Here is a 27,724-nt window from a genome sequence, read left to right as displayed (position 1 = left end):
CCTCCATTTAAACAAAAGCAGCAATAAGCTCTCCTATTTTTTTCTTACCAAGTAGAATTCATAGCAGCCCATCAAGTGGAGAACGTGGTAGAAAGCGAGCAAAAGCATAGTTCTTGCTTTTTGAATCACAGTTAGACCTTTCACAATCCAAAGAATGTAGTGCCAAGTGGGCGAGACATAGTAGCAAAGATCCTGCCCAAATTAACATAGACTTCAACCAAGAGAGTAAAGTTTATTCACAAAGTAAACTAGACATGACAAATAGCATAAGCAAACACTTAATCCAACCCTTCAAATGTTTTGTGGTAAATAGTAAGAGCCAAACATGTATTTAGTGAAGGTATTCAATTATACTAGGTGCTTTTGTTTTACATGTGGAAGGGAGGATGAGACTGCGGCTTCGTTTTGGCCAAATGTTTCTATTTATGCAAACTTAACAACAATGTTAAGCCAAGGTACAGGGACACAGAAATAATGCCCCCACATATTTTCTTATTAAGATGAGCAAGTGCGCACAACTATTATTGCAATATGGTAAATGAACTACAAAAGACAAAAGTATACTCCCCTCACAGAAGCTATGCAGTAATATTATTCACAAATCACAATCTTGTTTTTTGAGGAACTGAGATGAAACGAAGTACGTACATACTCATATAACAGCACCCACATGGGTGAGGAAGACACAGTATCTCAATGTGATAAGCTTTGGTCTGTCAACATCCCAATTTAGTGTAAGGTGGCACCATCTCTCACAACTGTCATGTACACACATCATCCCCCATACTAATAAGAGAGCTCAAGTAATGATGGCATGCACCCTTCATACCTTGAAAGAAAGCCTATAAGAAGAAGAAAAACCTTGGGAATCCTTTATGCACAGCCCTGTAGGTCCTCTCTTTCTAACAAACAATGCACACCTCAATGGCATATGAACTGGAACTGTATGTGGTGTAATCCTTCGGTGAATACCTTGAGCTCTATTAATCTTGGTTACTGATGAGATCATGTATCTGACCTCAAGCATAAAAACCTCTATATCTTTACATCCACCCATGGAATTCCTTACCCTAATACCTTTTGATAAGATCCCGGAAGCTTACATTGATGGAAGTGGTGAAAAACGTCTTGTATTTGTTGAGGCCTCCAAAGTATCGGCCAATGACCACGCGGTAGCTGGGGCGACGCTTCGCCTGATCCCAGTAGCGTGACAAGCTTTGCCTCTTGTGAATGTACTCTATGTCCATCCTCAATAGCTCCATCCAGCCCAATACAGGCAAGAACATTACATCAGCCATGGTGAAAGAGCCCCCAGCCAAGTACTTGGTGCTGGCAAGCTGTTCCTCAGCCATGTCCAACAACCTCTCCAGCTGTCTCTTGTTTGCCTCCACTGCCTCCGTATCCTTCATCATCTCATCAGTTGCGTAAGCCCTGTGCAGCTTTGAATGATAATTGCTAGCAAAGTCAGGGTTCTGTGCCATCCTGGCAATAGCCACTCTGCGCTTGAACCTGCCAAAGTATGTGCGTAGCTTCAAGGGGATGTGGCTCAGAGTGAAGAGCTTCGGGTCCCATTCATCTATCCATCGCATCCATTCGTGTAGTTTCTCCTTGTTCACATCATCCCCACCTAATGGCTCATTGATGCTGTCAATGAACCTGTGACAAGGTCCATGAGCACAACAATCCAGCACATCCTCATACAAAGCAAACAGAAGAATGTTTCATTACTTGGGACAGCAACAAAACCACAAGACGCCAAAAAATGCATAGGAACGTTTCAGCCACATGCACATCCATGAATGCATAGGAATGCATGCATTTGATTGGTACACCAATGCTTGATCAGTCAAGAAAACTTACTGTACAATCACAAGTGTCTCAGTCAGAACAAGGTTTCCGTTTTGGAACACTGGCATTTTACCCTCCGGGTTAACCTTGAACAAATCCACGTCCAAATCCTTGCCTTTTATGGGATTCAAACTGTGTGAAATGTAGTCCATTCCTTTCTCTTCTAAGGCCAACCTTACTTTTTGGCTGTTCATTGAAAAAGCATGATGATATAGCTGCATGTCGCCAATGTGTCTTGAAAACACACATCAGCGGCGATGTCCCGTCCAATGGAAAAGAACTCAGAGACTCTTTCAACCGTCCACAATCTAAACAAAGTCTGCCTTGGAAATGGATACATGCAACAAGCTAAAGGAAGAAATCTGCAGTTTTACAATGCCTGTTGTTTAAAACATCCCTGTCCCTGTTACAAACATAGGAGTTAGTCACAAAGACAATGGCGATTACCTATTCAATGACTATTACTTGTTCCAAAAACAGGTCGAAAGATCAGTAATAAAGTTTTGATCCCCTTTTGTTCCACCTGAAGCAGCACTTTCCCATGGGAAGCATCCCGAATTACCTGAGGCTTTAACATGGACAGCAAGCTAGCTTTGTATCTGAAACCCAGATGTATTTCCTACATGTAACCACCAAGGTAAGGCTAGTTTCAACTCACACTATTCAAACTCCCCTGCAACAACTTTCTTGCAGCATGCCAAGACTAACGAGTGTATTCCATGTTGTGAAACATACATTGCTACTCTCTCACAAGCACTCCTTGGTGGCTTTACTGATCAATTTTTATTTATTTTTTTTCGTACACACCCGGGGCCCACTCAAGTGGGTGGAGCCGATTTCCCCTTCCAACAATTAGCCAATTATCATGGTCGGGCAAGGGCCACGTACCATCGGGCAAGAGCCACGAATTAGGCATCCCCCATGACCACCGCGATGAGTCGAGCGTTGGAACAACGGAGGGGTCTCGTATGGATCCTCCTATCTCGGGTGATCCACCACCCGAGGAGGAGTCACTCGAGTGTTCAAGGGGCAAGAGCCCGAGCAACCAAACACATCAAGCGAGCATAGGTGTCCCTTTATAACATGAGAGAGCCTAGTGGGACTTGAACTCATAACCTAGAGCTTACAAGTCACAAGCTTGACCACTACACTAACTCAGTTGGGACGCTTTACTAATCAATTGCTTCCCCAATCTTTCTTTAGGAGTACCACATCTTCTCCCAATCCGCAACACCCTTGAGAAACGATGGAGCTGCACTAAGGTGCCTAGCATACTCTTAGTCGAGGACCAAGGTTAACTTGTAGAGAGAGAGAGAGAGAGAGAGAGAGAGAGAGAGAGAGAGAAGCTTTTTTATGATACAATCCCAAGAGACCGAAACGATCTATCCAACGGAAGTGAGATTCAAACACAGGACATGTTGAATATCAACTTCATGGACTAACCACTTTTGCCACATTTGGGCGGCAAGAGGGTTAGCCCATTTTTTTTTTAATCAACTTTTTTCGCTTGCTGAAGCTTCCGCTCCCCCCCCTGCTCGTGCTGCAGCCTCCACGCTCACCCCTTCCCCGCCTCCTATCTGCCCTCGCCTCTCCCCCACCTCTGCTCTTTAGCGCCCCCCCCGCCTCTGTTCATTGCCGCCTGTGCCCCCCCCCCCCCCCCCCGCCTGTGCTCATTCGCGCCAGCCAGCCACCCCCCCCCCCCCCCGGCCCGCCTGGGCTCTTTCGCGCCCCCCCCCCCTCGCCTGTGCTCACTCGCGCCAGCCCCCCCCCTCCCCGCCTCTGCTCGTTCGCGCTGTCGTGACGTGGGCGGTATCGCTGGGAAAGTGCGAGACTTCTGGCTGTGAGAGTAGCTTCCAATCCCTATCTCTTCAAATGGCATGTGACATCTCAATTTCGGTTGACATGTACATGTGCCAATTCACTTCAAAACATTCCCAAATTCAGCTTGACGATTGCACACAAGTCACGAACCAAGAGCTTGATTAACTCAAATCATAGATCACCTATCCCTTTATCCAAGTACCTCATACATAACACATGTAGGCATAGCACAATCTTCATTCACAATACAAGCTCCACCGGCTATGAATGAGCAAGCCAAATTAACACCATAAATTTTTGCTAATGCTTACCCTTACACTATGATAGGTATGAAAATGATAGTACTCATCTCGTACAAGCAGGTATATCGTGAGTAGGAGTCAAGATAGCTCCTTCACAAGTTGAGGTTGAACAGAGCGTCACGAACTCCCCGAGTTTCCGTAGTGTTCATCATCTTCATTATCCTCACAAAGAGGTCTTTATCTCATACTTTTGCCCTTTCTCCTGCAGCATCCAATCATCTCTTCGGAGCAAAACCAGAAACATCTCCTTCTCTGCGCTCAGAGGCACCAATCCAATAATAACACTTCACACTCTCTGTTCTACCAGCGGTAGTAATCTAATGAAGCATACACACACTCCCTGCTGATGTAGCAACCCATGAACAATGCACATAAAATGGAGTCACCAGGCTCTGAGAGCCGGCAGTAGTAAAGACAAAAAAAACACACACTCACTTTGGCATCGCCAGCCCAGAAGAACGGCGCAAAACAAAGTCACACTGGCCTCAGAGGCGGCATCCTCAACCATTCCCTCGCGTCTATCCGCTCCCAGCTTTGTGGCTACAAAGGCCGCTTCTATAAAGCCTCCGGCTACGCCCGAGAGCCCCCAGCCGTTCGACCCAAGGCGGTCCCCCCCTGTCTCTAGTTGTCAACCCCGCTTTTCACCAGCCCAGCCCTTCCTCGCCTCTGCACTGTAACAAGCTCCCAGCCTGAATTGGGCTGCTTCGACTGCGCCTCTGCTCTGCGCTTCTAGACGACCACCACCTCTCTGCTCATCAACCCTTTTTTTTTTATCACAAGGCGGCTGGCTTAACTTGTTCACGCCCGTCAGCTCCCTGGCCTCCCCAGTCACTCTCCTCTGCACACGCTAGCCGCTGCACACGCCAAAGAGCCCCCCGCCCCCCCCCCCCCCCCCCCCCCCCCCGGGCAGTTCGACCCCCCTTCCCTCTCTCTGCTCATCAACCCCGCTTTTTTTTTACCAGCTCGGCCTCTCGTTCCTTCTGGATATTTGCGCCGTGTGCCTCTTTGGATCTCCATGTGCTTACTATTCTTATTTGCACATATGCGCTTATTCACCCTTGGCTGCTACGTTGACTTTAGCAACTTGGGATCCACTTCACACCAACATACATACACACCATCCTACTATACCTCAAGTTTTGGATGGGCCATGGATTCACCACACATTTAGCCCACCCCATGGATCAAACACATTCATGTGTTTGATATCTCCCTTTTCTTCAAACCTCTCTCTCCACCACCCACTTTATAACATTATATACAATATCAACATCATGACCCATTATCACATTTCCCTCTTGGATCAAAAGGGATCAACATCCTTTTCCATAACCATCAAACTGCACCCACGACCTTCCAAAAACAATGCTGTCCACAACCTTTGAATCATCAGCATCATTATTACCAAGACACGGCCATTCCAGATTGGTGCCCTGCATTTAGCAACCACCCGCACACCACACTCATGTACTGAGGCTTCGAGACCTGGCTCAGCTTCAGCTCGTCTTATTGAACCTCATTTACAATATGAACATATGTACATGGGCATCATATAATGACTCAAGTCATGGCACTTAATCCCATGCATCTGAATTTGTATTTAATGGTCTCACATGCATGGTTTCACACCATAGACGTGCCATGGCACGACATCCACCCCCTCTAAACCTGCACATCCTCCGGTATGTGCCAAGTCATCATCAAGATCCACATATATCTAAATGTCATCTTCATACATTAATCAGCAAAAAGAACCTGTCATCTGGCCAACCCCCATGTTTGGAACACTTTAAAGTGTTTCAAACCAAGCTTTGGTATCCATAAATATCAAACAAGTAAAAAAAACAAAGCCTTCCTGATTATCCACCATTGTTCTGCATTCAATCCCCAAATACATCTGTCATGGTTGCCAACAATCCATATATCACGATCAAATACCCATTTGCATTCCACATGAGCCTGCTCCATTGACTTATAACATATCCTTGGTTCAAATACACATTATGGCATCATAGCAAGCCATTCATCACATTGTGCTCTTTTGCATATTACCTCCTCATCTATCTGCTTCACATGCATCTATGCAAACTGGTGCAAGAAAATCAAGGTGTGATGCTACATCAAAATGTCCCGGTCCATCAATAGCATAAACATCAAAAGCATCATCTTTGTCATGTAAACAAAACACATCTCTAGCATCATCAAGAGTGCAAGAACCCTCATATATAGATTGTTGGTTACCGATGTTTGCAAATAGAAACTCATCATCATCAAACAGCTGAGCCATCCCAAGATCCTCACTGTCTTGAGCAATAGACTCATCCACATAAACATTAACTTCACTAAACTGATCCTCTAACAAAACCTGCTTGTCTTGAAAGAGAAACTCCAAACAAAAACCACCATCTGCAAAGCAAACATCCTCTGAAACAACATTCGTATGACTTCCGGTCACATATGCACTATCCTCCATAACATCATTAGCAACATGCATATCATCAACACCTTGAACACTATCAAACAAACATGGCAAAGCATTCATAGAAGCATCATAACCATCATCCATGGCATCTCCTTCGTCATTTTCCCTCTTACGCTTTTCCTCTACCTGTGCCTCATTATTCTGGCATTTTGCAATGTAGGCATGAACAGATTGAGAATCCACAGGTTCTTCCCAGCCAGTCTCAAGACGTATACAGTCTCTTGCCTCATGCAAAGCCTGCTTAGATACCTTCTCAGACGCAATTAGCTCCATTGTTGATGGCCAAAAATCTTCATTCTCATAGTCTTCATCCTTCTCAGATTCTTGCTTTGATTGACTGGCCTTTAACCCATAGGTTGCTGCCTCAACCATAGAGATGGCATGGCTAGCAGCCATATCCTCAACCAGCTTTTTCATCCCTCCTTTCCCAAAGTTTGTGCTTAACGGAAGACCAGTCTCTGTAAGGTGGATTTTTCCATCTTTGAAAAATACAAGTTGGTTTCTGAGGGCTTCCTTATAACTGGCACAGTCTTTCTTCGCATGTTCTGGGTCATCACACCATATACATCTGAATGTAAACCCTTCTTTGCTTTGAGGCCTTTGCATAGAAGCCTGCCCTAATGGTAGCCCTTTTTCCTCAATCCTGGACATCTTCAGTTTTAGGTCTCGCATGCCCTTAATAAGCTCATCCATCGGCCCTTCTACCTTTGGGATTGCAGCAGCAGGTTTTGGTAGATTCTCAGGGGTAACAGTTATAGGAGTTGCCGAGCTCATCACCATTTTATCCCTCCTTCGCTGCCGCTTTGCTAGCATGGTGACCGCATCCTCGACATCATTCCAATCATTCTTTAGCCCCTGCTCTGTATCCTTATCCTCAAGGAGAATTTCCAGTTTTTCTTGGAGATCTTTCCCAGCTGCTTGTAAGAAGAGCTCTGTTTTTTCCCTGTCTAAGGTTGTGCGCTCTATCCTTGACAGCTAGGCATAGCGCTTCTCAACCTCTCTTAGCAACTCTGTGGCAGAAATTCCAATTTTGGGTTTTGTAACCCACTCCAAGAAAGTTCGCTTGGTCACCCGCTCGGAATCCTCCATGAAATAATCATCCTTCAAAGCAAGCTTGAACTCCTCCCAGTTTCTGCCACCATGTGCTGCCTGTAATCCTCTTATGCGCTCTCTTATTTCGGGAACACATACCAGCTCAAAGCTTCGAACCATATCCTCCTCAGTCACCCTGTTTAGCTCCATTTCCTTTGTGTAATTGCGTAGGTACTTTGTGATGTCTTTACCATCAAATTGATCCACCTTTTTCACAATTGACTGCAGTGCTTTAGTCGTGGAAATTTGCCCCCTCTCGGCCGCTTGCTGCTGTTGCATATACATAGTAAACATCTGAAACATTTGCATAACCCCGGGGTCAAAACGAACCCCCTGTCCCTCAGGATTCTCAGCCATAGCTTGCACTGTGTATTTCACCACTAACTCTCACCCCAGCAGTTTCACGTCGGGTTCACCAAAGCTGTCGTGACGTGGGCGGTATCGCTGGGAAAGTGCGAGACTTCTGGCTGTGAGAGTAGCTTCCAATCCCTATCTCTTCAAATGGCATGTGACATCTCAATTTCGGTTGACATGTACATGTGCCAATTCACTTCAAAACATTCCCAAATTCAGCTTGATGATTGCACACAAGTCACGAACCAAGAGCTTGATTAACTCAAATCATAGATCACCTGTCCCTTTATCCAAGTGCCTCATACATAACACATGTAGGCATAGCACAATCTTCATTCACAATACAAGCTCCACCGGCTATGAATGAGCAAGCCAAATTAACACCATAAATTTTTGCTAATGCTTACCCTTACACTATGATAGGTATGAAAATGATAGTACTCATCTCGTACACGCAGGTATATCGTGAGTAGGAGTCAAGATAGCTCCTTCACAAGTTGAGGTTGAACAGAGCGTCACGAACTCCCCGAGTTTCCGTAGTGTTCATCATCTTCATTATCCTCACAAAGAGGTCTTTATCTCATACTTTTGCCCTTTCTCCTGCAGCATCCAATCATCTCTTCGGAGCAAAACCAGAATCTCTGCGCTCAGAGGCAGCAACCCAATAATAACACTTCACACACTCTCTGTTCTACCAGCGGTAGTAATCTAATGAAGCATACACACACTCCCTGCTGATGTAGCAACCCATGAACAATGCACATAAAATGGCGGCAGCAGTAAAGACAAAAAAAACACACACTCACTCTGGCATCGCCAGCCCAGAAGAACGGCGGCAAAACAAAGTCACACTGGCCTCAGAGGCGGCATCCTCAACCATTCCCTCGCGTCTGTCCGCTCCCAGCTTTGTGGCTGCAAAGGCCGCTTCTATAAAGCCTCCGGCTACGCCCGAGAGCCCCCAGCCGTTCGACCCAAGGCGGTGCCCCCCTGTCTCTGGTTGTCAACCCCGCTTTTCACCAGCCCAGCCCTTCCTCGCCTCTGCACTGTAACAAGCTCCCAGCCTGAATTGGGCTGCTTCGACTGCGCCTCTGCTCTGCGCTTCTAGACGACCACCACCTCTCTGCTCATCAACCCTTTTTTTTTTATCACAAGGCGGCTGGCTTAACCTGTTCACGCCCGTCAGCTGCCTGGCCTCCCCAGTCACTCTCCTCTGCACACGCTAGCCGCTGCACACGCCCAAGAGCTCCCCCCCCCCCGCAGTTCGACCCCCCTTCCCTCTCTCTGCTCATCAACCCCGCTTTTTTTTTACCAGCTCGGCCTCTCGTTCCTTCTGGATATTTGCGTCGTGTGCCTCTTTGGATCTCCATGTGCTTACTATTCTTATTTGCACATATGCGCTTATTCACCCTTGGCTGCTACGTTGACTTTAGCAACTTGGGATCCACTTCACACCAACATACATACACACCATCCTACTATACCTCAAGTTTTGGATGGGCCATGGATTCACCACACATTTAGCCCACCCCATGGATCAAACACATTCATGTGTTTGATATCTCCTTTTTCTTCAAACCTCTCTCTCCACCACCCACTTTATAACATTATATACAATATCAACATCATGACCCATTATCACATTTCCCTCTTGGATCAAAAGGGATCAACACCCTTTTCCATAACCATCAAACTGCACCCACGACCTTCCAAAAACAATGCTGCCCACAACCTTTGAATCATCAGCATCATTATTACCAAGACACGGCCATTCCAGATTGGTGCCCTGCATTTAGCAACCACCCGCACACCACACTCATGTACTGAGGCTTCGAGACCTGGCTCAGCTTCAGCTCGTCTTATTGAACCTCATTTACAATATGAACATATGTACATGGGCATCATATAATGACTCAAGTCATGGCACTTAATCCCATGCATCTGAATTTGTATTTAATGGTCTCACATGCATGGTTTCACACCATAGACGTGCCATGGCACGACAGCGCCAGCCCCGCCCCTCCACTGCTCTCTTTTTTCGCGCCAGCCCCCCCCTGCCCTTGCCGCCTTTGTTTGTATCCCCTCCCCACTTTCTTTCCGCCCCCCTTTCTTTTCCGCCGTTCCTCGCTCCGCCGTTTGTGCAGCTCAGTTCCTGCAGGGCTTTCCGTTTACGCTTCGCCTTCGACAAAGCTTCTGACACTGATGGAGGCTCCTCCCGCCCCACCTCAGAGGGACTCTTCCGCAGCCCCCTCGCCCGCCCTTGAGAATACCCCCATCAGGCTTTCTCTTTCGCTGGAAGAGGAAGCGAGCCTCGCCGCAGAGGTGGAACGCCTCTAGGCACATTCCACCATCTGCCGTATAGTCGGCACTCGCCCCAGCAGAGGGGAGATCCGGGATCTTCTCCAGGCCCGCCTTCTCGCAGATGTGGGCAAGATCCTGGACGTTCAGCTACTGGGCCGCGGACACTACCAGATCGAGTTCGAGACAGCCCAGAGCGCAGCCCAGGTCCTAGCCATGAGTCCCCTGGACATCAGGGGCACTCAGGCCTTCTTCAGACCTTGGCAGCATGGCTTCGACCCAGCAGCGGCCGAGCAAGGAGAGCGCCTTTTTCATGTCATAGTTTGCTTCCCTGGACTCTGCCGCCGCGAGTACCTTCCGCTGCTTTCTAGGATAGGGGCATTGGTGGGCTCGGTGCTTGAGATTGGCCCCACAGCAGCTTCAGTGGTGGCTAGAGCAGCTGGCCTGCCTTCAGTCAGGGTTTTGGTTCCTGACATCTCCTCCCTTCCGAAGGTCATTCAGCTACCTAGGATAGGGGGGGGATGGATTGATCAGAGAGTGGAGTTCTCGCGGCTCCCGAACCAGTGCTTTATATGCAGGCAGGTCGGTCACCTGGCCAAGGCCTGCCCTCGCAGGAGACCCTGACCTTCACCACAGCAGCAGGCCCGCGATGGCCCACCCACAGATGCGGCTCGGCAGGCAGCCTCCAGGACACCTGCTCAGCCCAAGGAGACCTCGGATTGGCAGCCTAGACAGGGGCGCCGTAGAGGGAGACAGCCACAGCAGCAGGCCCAGAGGCCGATGCAGCAGCAGTCACAGTCTCAGCATCACTGGATTCCAGTGAGGAACAGCTTAGCTCCCCTCCAGGAGGAGACCCCAGCGCAGACTGAGGATCTGGAGATGCCAGCACCCCCTCCTTCGCCCCCACCCCCCCCTCCCGCCTCGCTTCTGCCTTCGCCTCCTCCCGTTCCCACTCCGGTTTTGGCAGTGGCTCCTTCCCCACCCCCTTCTCCCCCCCCCTCCCCCTCCCCCTCCGCTCGCCTCAGCTCCCCGGGAGCCCCTGGCAGTACCCTGGCGCTCACCTGCTGTCCGGCGGGCACTGAGCACCGACCTTGCTCGAGCTCCGCAGAGGAGACCTACCATGCCGATTCGGGCTTCACGGATATCTTCTATCCGCAGTCGGCTGAGTAGGCTTGACGCTCGACAGCGCTCGAAGGCTTTTGACTACTCCTTCACACGGCTTTTTGGAGCGGAGGGCCCCCATGAGCCAGCACCCATCAAAGTGCATGTGGTGATACCTCCGGCCCGAGGGGAGGAGGCACTTGATTCAGCGTGGCCTTCTCCTTCCCTCTTTGCGGCACTAGTGACCGGGAGTGGACTCTGGATCTCGCTCTTAGCATTCTGAAGACTCAAGCAGTTGAGTTTTCTCACCATGTGAGCGATCTAAAGGTGACAGACGTGATAGGCCGACTCTGGGAGCTGGCTCACTTCTTTGATTCCGGGAGTGCGGATGCCTCCGGGGTTCGCCACTTAGTGGTTCGCATAGTGGCAGACCTAGCACGCGACCCTGGATATGTATGTATACACAAGGTTGCTCTCTCTGAGCGGGAGGCAGTCGCCATGGGACACAGCCACTTGCGCCTGATCTGAGATTCTTGCAGCACACCGGGTGGGCAGATTCGTAGCCGCTCGGATGGGGACTATTCTCCATCCAAGCTGCTTGCGAAGGCCCGCCGTCGTATGGCTGAGACAGCCTCCACCTCAGCAGGTCATCCATGAGGATCATCTCATGGAATGTACAGGACCTTGGCGGCACACACTATGTACGCTATCGTGAATGCTTGGGGCAGGAGCTTCAAAGATGCCTGGTTGGGGGCAATATTGATATTCTGATGATGCAGGAGCACCATTTGAGTGAGAGCACGATTCGGAGATATGGTTCCGTGATGCCTGGCAGATGGGACACATTTTGGTCTGCAAGGTTTGGCCCCTTGGGTGGGCAGGGAGGAGTATGTATGGTCATGATGCATGGCGGCAGGCCATTGTGGATCGCGGGGTCATTGTGCCGGGTAGAGCACAATATGTTATTCTGAGGATGCATGATAAGCTCTTTGGCGTGCTCAATGTCTATGCGCCTAACCATGCTAGTGCCAGAGTAGAGTTCTGGACCCTTGTTACAGATGCATTGCCCGAGGCCGCACATTGGTGTGTCGGAGGAGACTTCAACATGCTTGAGGACCCGGCCGATAGGGTGGGAGGCAGTCATGTTACCATGCACAGCACGGAGCTTGGAGCTTGGGAGCGATTTTGCATGACACTGCGGATTACTGATGCATGGCAGCATGAGGCTCTCTCTCGCTCTCAGGACAGTCTTAGTTTTTCTTGGTCAGATCGCCGGCAGGGAGGGACTAATCTATCACGGATTGATCGCTTCTATGTGGGCGACAGGTTCGGGGAGCGTGGGGGCTCCGTTGGCATTCTCGCTGGCACTTGTGCAGAGTGCATCTTTCAGAGCATACGGGTAGTGGCCGCCGCTTCCTGGAAGTGGCATATTGATCCAGACCCTGCAGATGTGGACTCTGATTGGCGCATTTGGGCATATGATGCGCGCCCTTTGGCCCGGCTCCAGTGGGACCCTGGCGAGTACGAGTGGCATGATCCTTATGCGTCCCCCGAGGCCACAGAGATTACCTTTTTCCAGTACACTGTTCGGTTGGGGAGGCATATTCTGACTGCGAGGAGGATGGTCTCTCCAGCCGCAGCGGAGCATTGGCGGCTACAGGGACTCTCACAGGAGTTCCTGGAGGATTTTTGGGCCAGGCTCTGGGCTAGTCGACAGGCACGCAGGATCTCGACTTTTCAGTGGCTGGTTGCCCACGGGGGCTCTGCAGTTGGCACCTGGCTTGTCTACAGTGGTCTTCCGGCGGCCTGTGTCTGATGCGGCCACCCTTTGGAGACACAGAGACACTGCCTATGGGACTGTCCACAGGCGCAGCAGATTTGGCTAAGGATACTGCGCATTTTGGTCCCCCTCTCTCCAGAGGGCATGTATACGTGGGGTGCCGCTGCTTGGTCGACATCGTCAGGGCCTGCTCTGGGATACGAGACGGAGCAGGACAGCCAGGCCATCAGATTCATTAGGGGCCAGCCTCGCCTTGTTCCTTCACCGGATTTCTCGTCCGCCGTCTGGACACAGGAGAGGAATCTACGATGGGAGCTCCTCAGCAGCCTCACCATCTGGTTCACCTGGAGAGCCCGGTGTTTTAGGGCCTTTGAGGGGAGACTGGAGCCACCAGCAAAGACTGTTCGGGGGATTTGGCAGGAGCTGATCCACACCCTGCGCGGGGAGTATGACCGCATCCAGGGCGACTCGGATGCGGCGATCTTGCGGCGCCAATGGCGCAGCGGCCCCTTCTATACACTACACGCGGGAGACCCCGCTGGCATTACAGGCCACCTGTTTGGCTTTTTCCCCCTCCTATTGTATGATATAGCTCTCAGTTTTTTATACTGATCTTTGTACCTTTTTGCACCTAGGGAGAGTCTCCCTAGCTGCCTTGATTGGATCTCTGCTCTGCCTTCTTATGAGCAAGAGAGGTTTTTTGTAGCCCAGTGGGCAGTTTTTTAACTAATGAAAGGATCTTTTCTCGGAAAAAAAAAAAAAAGGGTTAGCCCATTTTGTATATTTAGCCACACATCCAATGAGAGAGAGAAGAGAGAGAGAGAGAGAGAGAGAGAGGGGATTATATTGATGTCTACAAAAGACCCGAAGGGCTTATGAGACCCTACAAGGCATCGAAACATGTAGTGCTCCTCTGACTACGTTTCCTCTCTGCTACATAATCTGCATATCTGTCCATCTCATGGGATGCGCTCTGCTTTCCCCGTCTTAATCTGAAGATGATGCAACGATACTCTCTGATGGCCAATGCCGATTCTCATGGCATGAAGACATATGTCTGTGCCATAGTTCCAATCATTCGTATGAAAGCACACGTTATAGGTATGAAAAAGTTTGCTTCAGTCTATGGGGTGATAACCCCCCTAAACACTCCTACCATGGGTGCCTTCAAGCATAGAAAACATTTTAGAAATCCACTATCTTGGTCACATTGTATCAAAGGAAGGCGTATGCATGGATCCAGCCAAATTGCAAGCAATCAAGGATTGGCCAGAGTTGCAACAGACGGTACATGAAGTTCGAAGTTTTTTGGAATTATGCTCGTATTACCGATGGTTCATTAAGCACTTTGCTAAAATTGCTTCGCCATTACATGATCTCACCAAGAAAAAGGCAATATTTTAGTGGTAGTTATGTACAAAAGAAGGCTTTTCATGATTTAAAGCAAGCCATCATGTCTGGACCGGTTTTAATTGTGCCAGACTTACACAAACCATTCTCCGTTGAATGTGATGCATGTGGCGATTGTATTGGTGCTGTATTAAACCAAGAAGGACATGCTGTAGCATATGAAAGCCACCAGTTGCAACACGCGGAACTTCATTTGCAAGTTTATGAGAAAGAGCTTTTAGCAATCATTCATGCTCTCACGATGTGGAAGCATTATTTATTAGGAGCGGAATTTACTATTAAGACCGATCATCAAAGTCTTCGGTACTTTCTTACGGAAACGAAGTTGTCTGAAAAGCATCTGACATGGGAAAATTTCCTCTCTTATGTTTCATTTTCAGATTTTACACACTCCCAAAAAGAAGAATGTAGTGGCCGATGCGCTTTTCCGAAGGCCTCAAGTTCATGCCATTATTGTGGCCTATCATCAAGATCTCCAGATATGCATGACGCCTATCACACAAATGATGATTTTCAGCATATATGGGCTGATTTACAGCAAGGTAATTCAGCCCCGAATTATTCTATATGTGATGGGTATTTTGATGATGCACAACCGTCTTTCTGTGCATAAAAACTTAAGGCAAAAAGTGTTGGAGGAATGCCATATACCGCCTTATGCAGGACATAGAGGCATTCTTGCCACTACACTTTGGAGAAGTATTTCTTTTGCCCTCAGATGCGTAAAGACATTGATGATTATGTACGCTAATGTTTAGGTTGCCAGAAGGTCAAAATTGACAAGCATAAGACTTCCAGGGTTGCTTCAACCTTTGCCGATTCTGAATCAGCCTTGGGAAAGTATTGCCATGGATTTTATCATGGATCTTCCAAAAACGCAGCAAGGGAATGATGCTATTTGGACTATTGTGACAGGTTCAATAAACAGGCACATTTCATTCTTGTGCGGAAGGCCATAAAGCCAAAGCATATGGCTAAGATATTTTTGGCTCAAATCTTCAAGCATCATGGCATGCCAAAGACAATTGTGGGAGACTGTGAATTTCTCTTCAGCATATCATCCATAGACGGATGTGCAGAGTGAAATTACAAATTCAACACTCCTTCATTTGCTGAAATCTTATGTCTTTGACAGCAAGTCAGATTGGGAGAAGTATTTATCACTTGTTGAGTTTGCTTATAACAATACAACGCATGCTTCTACGGGAAAGGCACCCTTTAAAATTGTTTAGAGCAAAGTTATTTTGCCTCCTATCCTACGCACAAAGAATGAAATATTTGCAGCAGCAGATGAGTATGTCAGGGATCTGGTGTCATGTGCAAGACATGCACTGGCTGAACTTAGAGGCTAATCCTGAAGGGGCAACAAGATTGTAAGATCCCTGTCCCCACCACGCAACGAATTCAGGGGTGCTAGCAGCGGAAGTAGCACTTCTTGCGCGGGGCAAGGTCCCACACTCGGGGCCTCGCCCACGGATATACGGACAAGAGACTAATCCATCGGTTCTTCCAAAACCGAACCCGGAAAAACTTCCCTTGCCCGGAAAGCACGGGCGATTCCTCCAAGATAAATTTTTCTCTAACGTAATCAAAAGCCTTAACTCACTGAGCTGATCTGACCGAACCCGTAAGTCCCATAGTCAGATCAAGAAAAAGATTGCACTTGGATCATAGAGACCAACGCTTTTTTTCTCATTGAGAGGCACAGCCGTTTATTCTTTTCCATAGAACAATTTTTGTTCGGGATTTACTTCATCTATCGTACCATAACAGAATTGAGTCTCAATTTAAGGATCCATCAGTCCAGCCAGTCCCGTGGATTAGCCAACCGCCCAACCACTGTAGTGATGGGATCCAATTAAGAATTTGGTTAGGTTTTGTCCCAGGTACCAGGGAAAAGAGTTCCCACGCCCCCTAGCCGGATATTCATGTAAACTTAAAACTAGTCACACCACTTACACACCTAATATAAAATTGCCTTTTTCACAAAATCAGCTATCTTTAAAAAAACAATCTTTTAATGAAACCATTGTGTCACTGATCATAATCCTCAAAATCTCTGGTTGAATCCTTGTTTCCAATCATTCCTTTATCGATGTACCTATGGCATCATTGGCAACTAGAACGCTCACCACCTATCTACTCAAGAGCCTTTTCGATAGTTCCTAGCTCATAGTAACCGGCAATATATTCACATATCAAAAATGGAATCTCCGTTGAAGATCAGCAAGATCAACCAACGTATCCATATAAAAGAGCCATGGACTCATCCATTGAAGACCAGCAAGGTCAATCAACCAGATCCATGCCCGAATTCAGAAAACAACTCTTACTCCTTGTTCCAATATCTTCCACGACGTACGTGTGGGTATCGTCGGCGACCCAGAGCCCGAGCACCGTATGGTCAGCACCCTCTAGGATCCTTCGCAGGTGACCTGGTGCTTCACTCATAGGCCGCTTCCTTGGTCCCTCATCCACTGTACCGGAAGCTCACCATTTTAATCGAACCGAGACTGGTCAAGACCTCGGCTGACCTCGCTACGTGAGACGTCCTCCAATGACTCTCCGTCAGTTGTTGCAACTTTATTAGATTAGGTCTCCACGACCTCATTCACAAGACGGTCAAAATGCTTCTCCAGCGTTCTTGACATAAAACAGTCGTTTAAAAACAGTTCAAAAATACAGTTTCTATAACAAACTCTCGTCTTTCCACATCAAACCACATTAATTCCACAACCATTTCATAAGTATTCCAATTCTCATCCAATCTCATCATTTTCATCTCATCACATTTTTCCTCAATTTATCCTCATCAGATCTCATCCACTCACATCTACCCAAATTCACATCACATTCATTCACATCTCATCCATTCAGACCACATCACATTCACTCACATCTCATCCATTCAGACCACATCACCTTCACTAACATCACATCTCATTCATTCACATCTATCCCGATTCACATCCCTTCACATCACATTCATTCTCATCACCATTATATCACATCACTTCTATCCATATCATATCTCATTCATACACATCTCATCTCATTCATCCACATCCATCCAATCGTTCACATGTACGACTACTCGCATCTATCCATACATTCATATCTATCACTTCACATCCACATATATTCATGTCACATCTCATCTCTTTACATCACATCACATTCTTTCACATACACATCTATATCCATTCTTTCACATACATCCACATCCATTCTTTCACATACTCATTCACATCAGTTCTTCTCATACACATTCACATCCATTCTTCACATACACATTCACTCACATCTCATATTATTCATTTACATTCTAATTCACAACATCTCATATTATTCATTTACATTCTGATTCACAGCATGACATCACATCTCATCCATTCATTCACATTTATTTGATTCACATCACATCTCATCACATCTATTCACCTCACATCTCATCACCTCTATTCACATCACATCCATCCATCCATTCATTCCCATCTATCTGATTCACATCACATCTCATCACATCTATTCACCTCACATTCTCATCATCTCTAATCACATCACACCTATCCATCCATTCATTCACATCTATCTAATTCTCATCACATCCATCCATCCAATCATCATCTATCTTATTCACATCTTATCTCATCACATCCATCCATCCAATCATCATCATCTATCTGATTCACATCTTATCTCATCACATCTATTCACGTCATATTCTCATCACCTCTATTCACACCACATCCATCCATCCATTCTTCTCATCTATCTAATTGCCATCACATCTATTCACCTCATATTCTCATCACTTCTATTCACATCATATCCATCCATCCATTCGCATCTATCTAATTCACATCACATCCGTCCATCCAATCATCATCTATCTAATTCACATCTTATCTCATCACATCTATTCACCTCATATTCTCATCACTTCTATTCACATCACATCTATCCAATCATCTATCCGATTTACATCTTATCTCATCACATCTATTCACCTCTATTCACATCACACCCATCCATCCAATCATCTATCTAATTCACATCTTATCTCATCACATCTATTCGCCTCACATCTCATTACCTCTATTCACATCACCCCCATCCATCCAATCATCTATCTGATTCACATCTTATCTTATCACATCTATTCACCTCATATTCTCATCACTTCTATTCACAAAATTTAAACATAGAATTTAAGAGGATTTTAATTTTTGATATGAAGATTCTTTACGCATCTATTTATGCATAATTCAATTTTAAGAAAAATAACACTTTTGAAATAAAATTAAATCCTTTATGCATCTTTCTATGCATAAATTCAATTTTAACGAGAATGACACTTTTGAAATAAAAATAAATCTTTTATGCATCTTTCTATACATAAATTTAATTTTAATGAGAATGACACTTTTGAAATAAAAATAAATCTTTTATGCATCTTTCTATGCATAAATTCAATTTTAATGAGAATGACACTTTTGAAATAAAAATAAATGTTTTAGAATGCATAAACGGAAGGAATTACTCTTTTAGAATAACCTAATGATAAACTTTAGTTCCACAAAATTTAAGAAAATTTTGCCATAACCTCCTTTGTATGGCTGACCATTTCTCAATTTTATCATTCAATTTATGACTTGAATTAATCCAATTTAAATTCTAATATCTCTAATCTACTCCATTTTTCAAAAATCAAGAGAGTAAACAATGAAAAGAGTTTAATCAATCTTTTAATTAAACTTCTAGGATTGAGAAGGGCTGAATTGTAAAGAAGAGAAGGGGGTGACCTTTCCATCAAAGCATAGCATCAGATTTTAATTCAACATTTACAAAGCATAAAATTTGAGGAAACCATATATTTAAAAATTCATAATAAGTAAGAATTAAGCTTACATAGAGCTTGTAAGCTTTCCTTTGGCTTGAGGGATTGAGGGTTCTACTCTTGTTTGCAACAAGAGTGGCCACCAAATTCACTTGGAGAGGATTAGGCCAAAAAAACAATTAAATTATCAAGAAATTCAATGTTAAATGGCTCAGGACAGAAGCAGAGTAACAGTGCATAAACACCATTGAGCTTTTACAAAGGAGGAGGCTTCTATTTATAGGAAAAAGTGAGCCTCTAACCAAGCAAACTGATTCTAGAATTTTTCAGATCAATATGATCACTTTTTGACCATTTTTAGGTCAGTTTAGCTTACTTTTTGGATCTAGTTGAAACAGGAGAGAGGAGAGATGAAAATATCTCATTATTTGTGAGTTTAAAACTCATCCACACATGTGAAATAGGCACCTCCTTCATGAGGAAAATTCCCCATACTAAATGCATCATTTTCTCTAAATATCTCTTCTTTTTTAACTAATAAACCTTGTCCTTAGTCAACTCTTCATCTTATGTGAGTATTTACTCATTTTTTGGAGATTTTCTTTTATTCTTCAATTTATCTCCTCCCTACATTTGGATTTATCTTATTGATCCATAGGAACCTTAATCCAAAATTTTCAGAAAATCTGGACCCTCAAGATAAGGTCCTTTTTACCTATTTTCAATTAATTCCAATTGCACATTGGAAAGTTTTTTTTTAATTTCTGTTTCAGGGGAAATCATTTTAAACACTAGGAGGATTTTTATATCCAAAAATATCTCAATTTTGAATTACCTCTCTCTAGACATTTTCTCTCTCTAGACCAAAACAGGACAAAACAGGATCTTTCTTTTATTTCAAAGAGGGAAATAATTATAAGATCAAAAGGGGAGGTTCTTACACTTGTACACCTCAAAAGCTGGAGGGAGGAATCTTACAAAGATAAAGACAAATTAGAACCATAGATTAGGAGCATGTGTTCCTAGATTTGGCAAGTGATGGAATGTTGCTGGACATAGAAGGCTGTCAGCCAGTATACATAGGGGTGAATCGAGTCGGCTGAAGCAAAAATGTGATATTTATCCAGATAGCAGGCCTACCAGCAAATCGGCCAGTTTATTGTGTCTTTTTCCAACCTATAAAAGGCATCTATGCTCAACGATTTGACTCATTCAGTCCCCTTTTGGGATTGGGTCCTAGACTAGGATTTAGACTAGGGTTTTCAACCTTTTAAAGGGCAGCCTATGACTGGCCATGAATTGTACCTTTTTGTACATATATGAATATACTGAATACTCTGCCATCTCTCTCTCTCTCTCTTCTCTCTCTTTTGCTTGCATTTTTGCATCAACGTGTTCCAGGATGTGTTTAGGGTTGAAAGAAGACTCCTAAAGCTTCTGCATGTGACATCTAGATACTACCTTTTCAACAGGTCAGGACAACCAAATAGAGATCCCAGGAAAAGCATAAGAAAGTTGCAGATAAACATTGAAAACAGTTGCAATTTAAGGAGGGTGATTGGGTTTTATTAAAATTCCAAAAAGCTCACCTCCGTAAGAAGACAGGCAAAGAGAGAATGTATCCTAAGCTATCCTGCAGGTATTATGGATCATTTCAAATCTTGGAGAAGATCAATGAGGTGCTTTTCGATTGGTGTTATACATTATGCCTTTCATGTCAGTCTCTTGAAGCCATATGTTGGTCCTAATCTTGTTGAACTGGTAGTGGAGGACCAACCAGAGATAGATGAATTGGAAGAAATCATGTAGCCTGCGCAGATTATCTTTCACAAAGAACAAAAAGCACCTCGTGGCAAGCTTGTTCGTAGATATCTAGTCAAATTTAGAAACTAACCACCACTTGATGTGAAGTGGGTTGATGAAGAATATTTTAAGGAGTACCCGGATCTCCTTACTACATATATGGACGCTTTTCAGTTTGCAGACAACTGATTAGAAGCCAAGGGGGATGTCACAATCCTCCAGAGAACTTTGACATGCGGAAGGATTTCCTGGGGCATGATGGATTCACTCATATAAAAGAGTTGGTGACTCTAATGAGTGATTAGAGTTGGTGACTCTAAGCTAGAAAGAAGAGTTGGTGACTCTGACTATTGAATTTATGCACTCATGCAAGGGTTGGTGACCCTAGTGAGTGTGTAAACTCATGAAAGAGTTGGTGACTCTATTCAATGAGTATGTGAACTCATGGAAGGGTTGGTGACCCTAGTGAGTTAATTGGACTCATGCAAGGGCAGTTGCTCTAGTGAGTACAGTATTTGGATCCAGCATGGGTAGTGCCCATGGTCACGACTATTTTGGTGTACAAGATGGCAAGTTGGGAGATTTAATCCAAATCATTGCGCACAAGCATTTTGCCTGTGAAATGCACTTGCATGTGTGACTTGTTTTGTTTGCCTAGACATTGCCTGGTATTTTGCCTGTGAATGTCCACGGGCATCAAAGACACCTAAACACCCCGTGGACGCATGTGTGTACACCTATTTGGGACTAAGGCGGTGATTTTTATGTGTTTTGCAGGTGGTAAGTGTGCACACTCACCCTTATTTAATTATTATTTCCTTTGTTTATTAAAGACTATGGTTGCAGGTTCATACTCATTAAAGTTTGGGCGGACAAACTTATAATTTATAAGAGAGTTCACATCGGGCTGGACTTTATTAATGTACCGGGACCAATTATGAGTGTTGGGCACCAAGGCACTGGACCAAAAGTCCATGAGTTGCTAAAAGTGGCTGAGGGGTTATTTTTATGACCCACGAGTTGCTTTTCTGGGAGGTGGTGTGCTGAGCAAGTCAGGGGCAGCCAAAAGGAGCTGGTCGACTTCTTCTTGGAGGAGTTCAAACCTGTCGGACAGCAGAAAACAGACCCTTGAAGCTGGCCAACTGTTCCTGTTGATGCTACAGAGCTGGCCAACTGCATATACATGAACTGTATGGCTGGTCGACTAGTTGAGCATGTGCTGTGTGGCTGGTCGACTGCATAATCAAGTGCTGCAGGGCTGGTCGACAGGGAATTATCTCTTTTCTTGTGCTGGCCGAGTTGTAAACAAGTCTTCTAGTGCTGGTTGACAGTTTCTCTTGCATCTCCACAGGCTGGCTGTGCTGATTTACAGCACAACTTCGCAAGAGAACAGGGATTTCTTGGGTTGGAAAGTGATATAGCTTGTGCCTGGCTTCAACCCTTCTCACTAGTTACAAAAACGAATTGGCCAAAGTGCTGGTTGGCCCTGTTTGGAGCTGCTGATTTGCACAATCGTGTGGACAGCCGTGAATCCAAGGAAACACGTGGTGACTGTTTAGCCCTGGTTGGTGACCAAGGGCTTGGTTTCACAGGAAGGCAGCTAGTGACTGCTTTGGCCCTAGTTGGTGACCGAGGATTGGCTTTTCTGGAAAAGAGAAATTGGTGACTGCTTTAGCTGACTGGTTGGTGACCGAGCGATTGTTTTCTTTATTGAGCAGTTGGTGACTGCTTTGCTCTGGTTGGTGACCGAGAGCCTGTATTACTTTGTTTGTCACAGATTTGGATAAATCTAGTGCTGGCAAAGGAGTGGAGCTCCCTTGACACCCGCATCATGTACAAGAGAGTACTCTATTCGTAATAAAGATACCTCGGGGGGGCCTGGCCCAACTTCATCCCCTAGTGCTATGCCATAAGCAAGATTATCTTATGTGGTTTCAGGATGTATATGTTTATGATGCCTGTGACACATGTATTGATTCATGATCATGTTGTGATGGATGTTGAATGTATGTTGTGATTTGGAGCCACTAGTTTTCTGTATTCACATGCCCCCTTGTGACAACTGGTACTGCAAAAATGCGAAGGTGAGAGACCTAAAGGGCTAGCCCCCCACCTTCCTCCTCATAAGCTGGGTGCCCTCAACCTCCGGCATCTAGATCTTGTGGCCTAGCCACGCGATGTATGCGAAGAACGGGGTATCTAGAGTCTCCTCCTCCCGATCATCAGGATCACGCCAAGTCCACTCCCCCGGGTCCCACTGGAGGCGTGTGAGGAGCCGGCTCTCCCAAATCCATAACTGCGAGAGTCTCTCCCTGGCCACCTTGGCCGGCAGGGGGTCAATGTGCCACTCATGTGCCTGAAATCAGATCACCCTCACCCTCTGTAAGGTGCAACCAGTGAAATCATCCAAAGGGGGGTCTGATCTCTCTAATCTGCCATGGGGACCGATAGAAAAAGTGAGCAAACAACAACTCTCATCCGCACCATGGACTGCCAACAGACTATCATGCCTAGTAAACACACCTAGCCACTACGGGGGGGTTGGGTCTGGGATAGGAATCAGCCACTCCGGGGGAATAGCACAGTCGATGTCGAGGCTGAGTCTATCTCTACCCCAGATCCCAGTCAAGCTCACTCCTGAGCCTCCGTGGGAAGCTGTTTGTATGCACGCCAATCTCCAAGGAACTTTGCAGGTCCTATGCTCAACGCTCCCCATGATACATGAGGTCGGGCCCACAACATATGGCCACTCGGTAAACGGATCAAGGTTCCAGATCAGGGGTTGCCGAAGATGCTCCTTCGAGGCTACCAGAGCTAACTTTTGAAGGGCTGGCCTGAGGTGATCCCAAGCTTGGAGTAGGCTGGTTGCAAATCTGTCCTCAAAAGCTAGGCTAAATCCGCGGGCCTGCATCTTTGTGAAGATCCATCTGGTGCTCTGTGGCTAGGGGCCCCCCAGGCTCGAAGTACGGGTTGAAACCCGGGCCAAGAGGAAGTCCTTCCAAGGCTCACGACCTAGAAGGAGTCCTCTAACAATCAACTCGGTTAGCAAGGCTCATGCCTGAATGGCAGGGTCAATGATGCCTAGGCCCCCTCTGCGTCGTAGCTGAATGATCGCTTTCCAGGCCACCTTGGCCCAGGCAGGCCTCTCATCACTACCGGCCCACAAGAAGTTCCAGATCAACCACTATACCTGACCAATGCATGCTCGGGAAAAGGCCCAACAAGAAGTAATGTACCACATGGTGGCAAGAAGGACCTGGTTCGCCACCACCACTCAGTTGGCTAAGGAGAGCGTTGCAGAACTTCAGTACAAAAGCTTCTTCCAAATGCTCATAAGAAGAGGGGCAAGCTGCTGCTCCGGGGAGATATGATGCCCACCTAGCATCTCAGATAGGGGATTGGAGTGCCCCTCAAGATCCACTGGAAAGCCTCAACTGGGCGCCAAGTCGGGGCGGGTGTTCCCCACATCTCCAGATAGGTATGCTGCTATGTCATCTGCAAACTCTGAGTCCAACAGCTCCTCCTCAATACGGATGGGGAGACGTAATCCTTGGAGCCTCGTCTCCTAAGCTGAGAGAAAACTGCTCATGACCTCGGCGACAAACAGGAAGAGGTAAGGTGCCAATAGACAGCCCTGCCAGACCGTGCGAGAAAGGGGGAATCTGTCACCTCGGGCTCCCTGAATGACGACCTGACTCTGAGAGGCTGAGTAAAGTCCTGAAACACCACGGATCCACTCCACTGGAAACCCCGTTTGGTACATCGTGCCCTCCAAAAAGCTCCAGTCAACTATATCATGGGAGGGAGAGGGGAGTTGCAAAAGAACCTGGGGCAGCAAAGGGCTCAGGTGGGGGCTGAAACGCAGAAGGCGAAGAGGGGCGATGGTGAGGGCAGCACTGATTGAGGGGGGAGCAGCTCGCAGCTTGACCAATTTGGAGATCAACCCACCTCTTCTTAAGGAATCTGATCTTGAATCATCTACATTCTGGATCTCCTGGCTGTCATCGTAATACACTTCCTGCATAATATGTTATTATGTTGAAATCCACGTTTTTGCCAGGACATGCACCCCAGCACACCCAGCCCAGGAGGAGCACATTTGCTCACTCTTGGAGAGATGGCACTACCTAGAAGGGTCTCCATGCCTGCCAGCCACACCTCCCCCAAAAAACAGGGCAGAGGAAGTGAGGTCTCTCTTAACCTTCATAGGCCGCCCTCCCACACAGCAATTCAGTATGTGGGAAAAATCAAACGCTCCACCAACCCAAGCGACTCTCAACAGCTGAAAGCACAGGAGTCGTCGGGGGTCAGAAGGCTTGATAGTGGGACTAGCACCAACCTCACTAGAGTTTGTGTATGATTTGGGTTCAGATCTAGATATTTGCCAACACCTTTCTAGCCTGATGCTACCACTTCTCACACATTAATTGTCACTGGTTTGCCGTGCTATCTTTATTGCCTGATCAGTGTGTCATACCTCAAGGGAAAAGCTGATTTCAATCTTAGTGCAATATGATAAGTCTCGAATTCAAGAGTTTTCACTACTTATCATTTGAGTCTTTTGGCTGAAAAGCACACATGCAGCCTGAAATCGCATATTGTACAACAGAGGCAAGGGCACCATCAACTTGATGACCTGTTTCACCAAGGGGGTTTCACCTAGTACATGTATGGAACGCAAGCTACATGCTTGTATACCCAACAAACAACACCCTGTTTTACAGGATAAAAAACCTTAAATTGAATATAACTATTACATATAAACACCTTCCTGTTACACCCTCCGTCCAAGCTCAAAAAAACCCATACTGCGCACACTCGTCACATACGAATTAGGCAAGTGGAAACCCCTTGTGTTTTTTTTTTTCCCAACTGGCCTTAGGCCCAAGATCCTCCCATAGTTATCATTTTTCACCGCCTGTAGGTTGCCAGCACTTTTTTAACCACCAGTAGGCAATGCCGCCACAAGGAAGCACCTTGTGGGGTTTTGAACTCAGGACCTCTTGGTCCTTGACAAGCAGACTTACCACTTGAGCTATCACCTCATTGGCTGGAAACCCCTTGTGTTTCCCCAGATACTCAGGTAAAGTCCTTTTCTTAAAAAATTTGTTGAGATATTTCTAATTCTATACTCACACACTTGAGCAGGCCCTCCCCCCAGACCCTTACAGGTCACGCCGTGTTTGCTGGGACCTCCACCTGGGCATTCAGGCTCTCTACGGGTTTAGCTATGGAACGCGGGTCAGACTCAGGCAAAGTCTTAAGCAACTGCTTCCATCTCTTTGATTAAGTGTACGGAATACACCTCCATAGGGTATCTAATCCAACCTAGATGGGCCAAGAAGTCTTAAAAATGCTTTGATGTTGTTTAGAGCTCACAAAAAAGATTTGATGGGGCTTTTCATCAGACCTAGAGGTTAGACTCCCTCTATAATTAAAAGAATGATCAAATGCTATTCAGGATGATTAAAAGGATGTCCCCTCTTAAAAATGTATCTTCAATCTAAAAATTTGGGGTAGCTTGGATGATTGACAGACTGTCGATAGATTACTGCAGGTTACACCTTTGGTTGATCATCACAGATTGATAAAACACCTTAAGAGACAAATCAAGACTAATTATGGTGACAACCACAGTTCAATCTTCAAAGCAGTCCCGTGCATGATCAGACAATTAACCTTTAATGATTAATTCATAACTATCGCACATTAATCTTTAGAAACGCAGACAGGATAGCCCTTCAGGATCACAGATCAGAGATTAGGCTTTCAGAAAAGAAAACAACAGATGACTAACCTTTGTTGATGATCAAGCTTTCCAATGGCAGCAAAATCGACCAAAAAAGAAATGTGGGCGGATCTCTAACGATGGTGAAAATCCTGCAAATATGATAGAAAGCAAGCTGGTAACTAAAACAAAGTTAAGTGTGGGAGAAACCCACACGGGAAAAATAAATAAAATCAAAACAAAGAAAAAAAGGGAGGGAGAACCCATTAAAACAATTTGAAAATTACCGCTCCTTTGATAACAATTGAGAGAAGCAGAGATGGAAACTAAAAGGAAGTAATTAAAACAGAAGAGGAGAGATTAATGATGGCTCGAATTGCAGCAATACAGTTGGAAGCTTTTCTAAAAGTAGAGTGACTAATTAATAAGTATCTTGATTAATTGTTAAAGACCCACCCATAAGCTTGTCTATAGCTAGACATTAATTAAATAAACATAAGATAATAATGAATGCCAGCAATACAGTTGGATAGGTGGAGCACAAACCTTGTGTTCTGCAACAGCTTTTCTAAAAGTAGAGTGATTAATTAATAAGTATCTTGATTAATTGTTAAAGACCCATAAGCTTGTCTATAGCTAGACATTAATTAAATAAACATGAGATAATAATGAATGCCAGACATTAATTATATAAACATGAGATAATAATGAATGCCAGACATTAATTAAATAAACATAAGATAATAATGAATGTGAGTGCACATTTAAATCAAATAACACACTTTTCCAATGACTTCAATGTCCCATGTACTTTTAATTTATTGATATACATCACCATGGCTTAAATGTACATTAAGGTTTTATAGAC

The 27,724-nt window shown here is 45.6% G+C and overlaps 1 protein-coding gene across 3 annotated transcripts; it reads right to left on the bottom strand.

Annotated features, from left to right (window-relative positions):
• Positions 1-501: 501 nt before the first annotated feature.
• On the bottom strand, positions 502-27,524 carry LOC147603907 (glutathione S-transferase TCHQD-like). 3 transcript variants are annotated; one of them, XM_086796034.1, is made up of 4 exons: positions 27,403-27,524; positions 26,926-27,008; positions 1,861-2,251; positions 502-1,656 (listed from the first exon to the last, which is right to left on the bottom strand). In XM_086796034.1, exons 3-4 carry the CDS (start codon positions 2,067-2,069, stop codon positions 1,071-1,073), a joined length of 795 nt encoding a protein of 264 aa, XP_086652160.1. In that variant the 5' UTR covers positions 2,070-2,251; positions 26,926-27,008; positions 27,403-27,524; the 3' UTR covers positions 502-1,070. The 3 variants fall into 3 exon arrangements, with proteins under 3 accessions (XP_086652160.1, XP_086652161.1, XP_086652159.1); XM_086796035.1 differs by lacking the exon at positions 27,403-27,524 and adding an exon at positions 27,144-27,296 and having other exon boundaries at positions 502-1,644; XM_086796033.1 differs by lacking the exon at positions 27,403-27,524 and adding an exon at positions 27,144-27,295.
• Positions 27,525-27,724: the final 200 nt, after the last annotated feature.

This window comes from Cibotium barometz, chromosome 63, assembly GCF_041138505.1.
Source record: "Cibotium barometz isolate CiBa-2024 chromosome 63, ASM4113850v1, whole genome shotgun sequence".
Lineage (NCBI taxonomy): Eukaryota > Viridiplantae > Streptophyta > Polypodiopsida > Cyatheales > Cibotiaceae > Cibotium > Cibotium barometz.
The sequence above is the reverse complement of the archived record's forward strand: the minus strand, read 5'-3'. Positions and strand labels throughout refer to the sequence as shown.

Coding starts and splice junctions, on each gene's coding strand:
- LOC147603907 (XM_086796034.1), bottom strand. CDS start 2,069: ATGCAGCTATATCATCATGCTTTTTCAATGAACAGCCAAAAAGTAAGG. Junction 1,657..1,860: donor GAGACACTTGTGATTGTACA/GTAAGTTTTCTT, acceptor ACCTTGTCACAG/GTTCATTGACAGCATCAATG.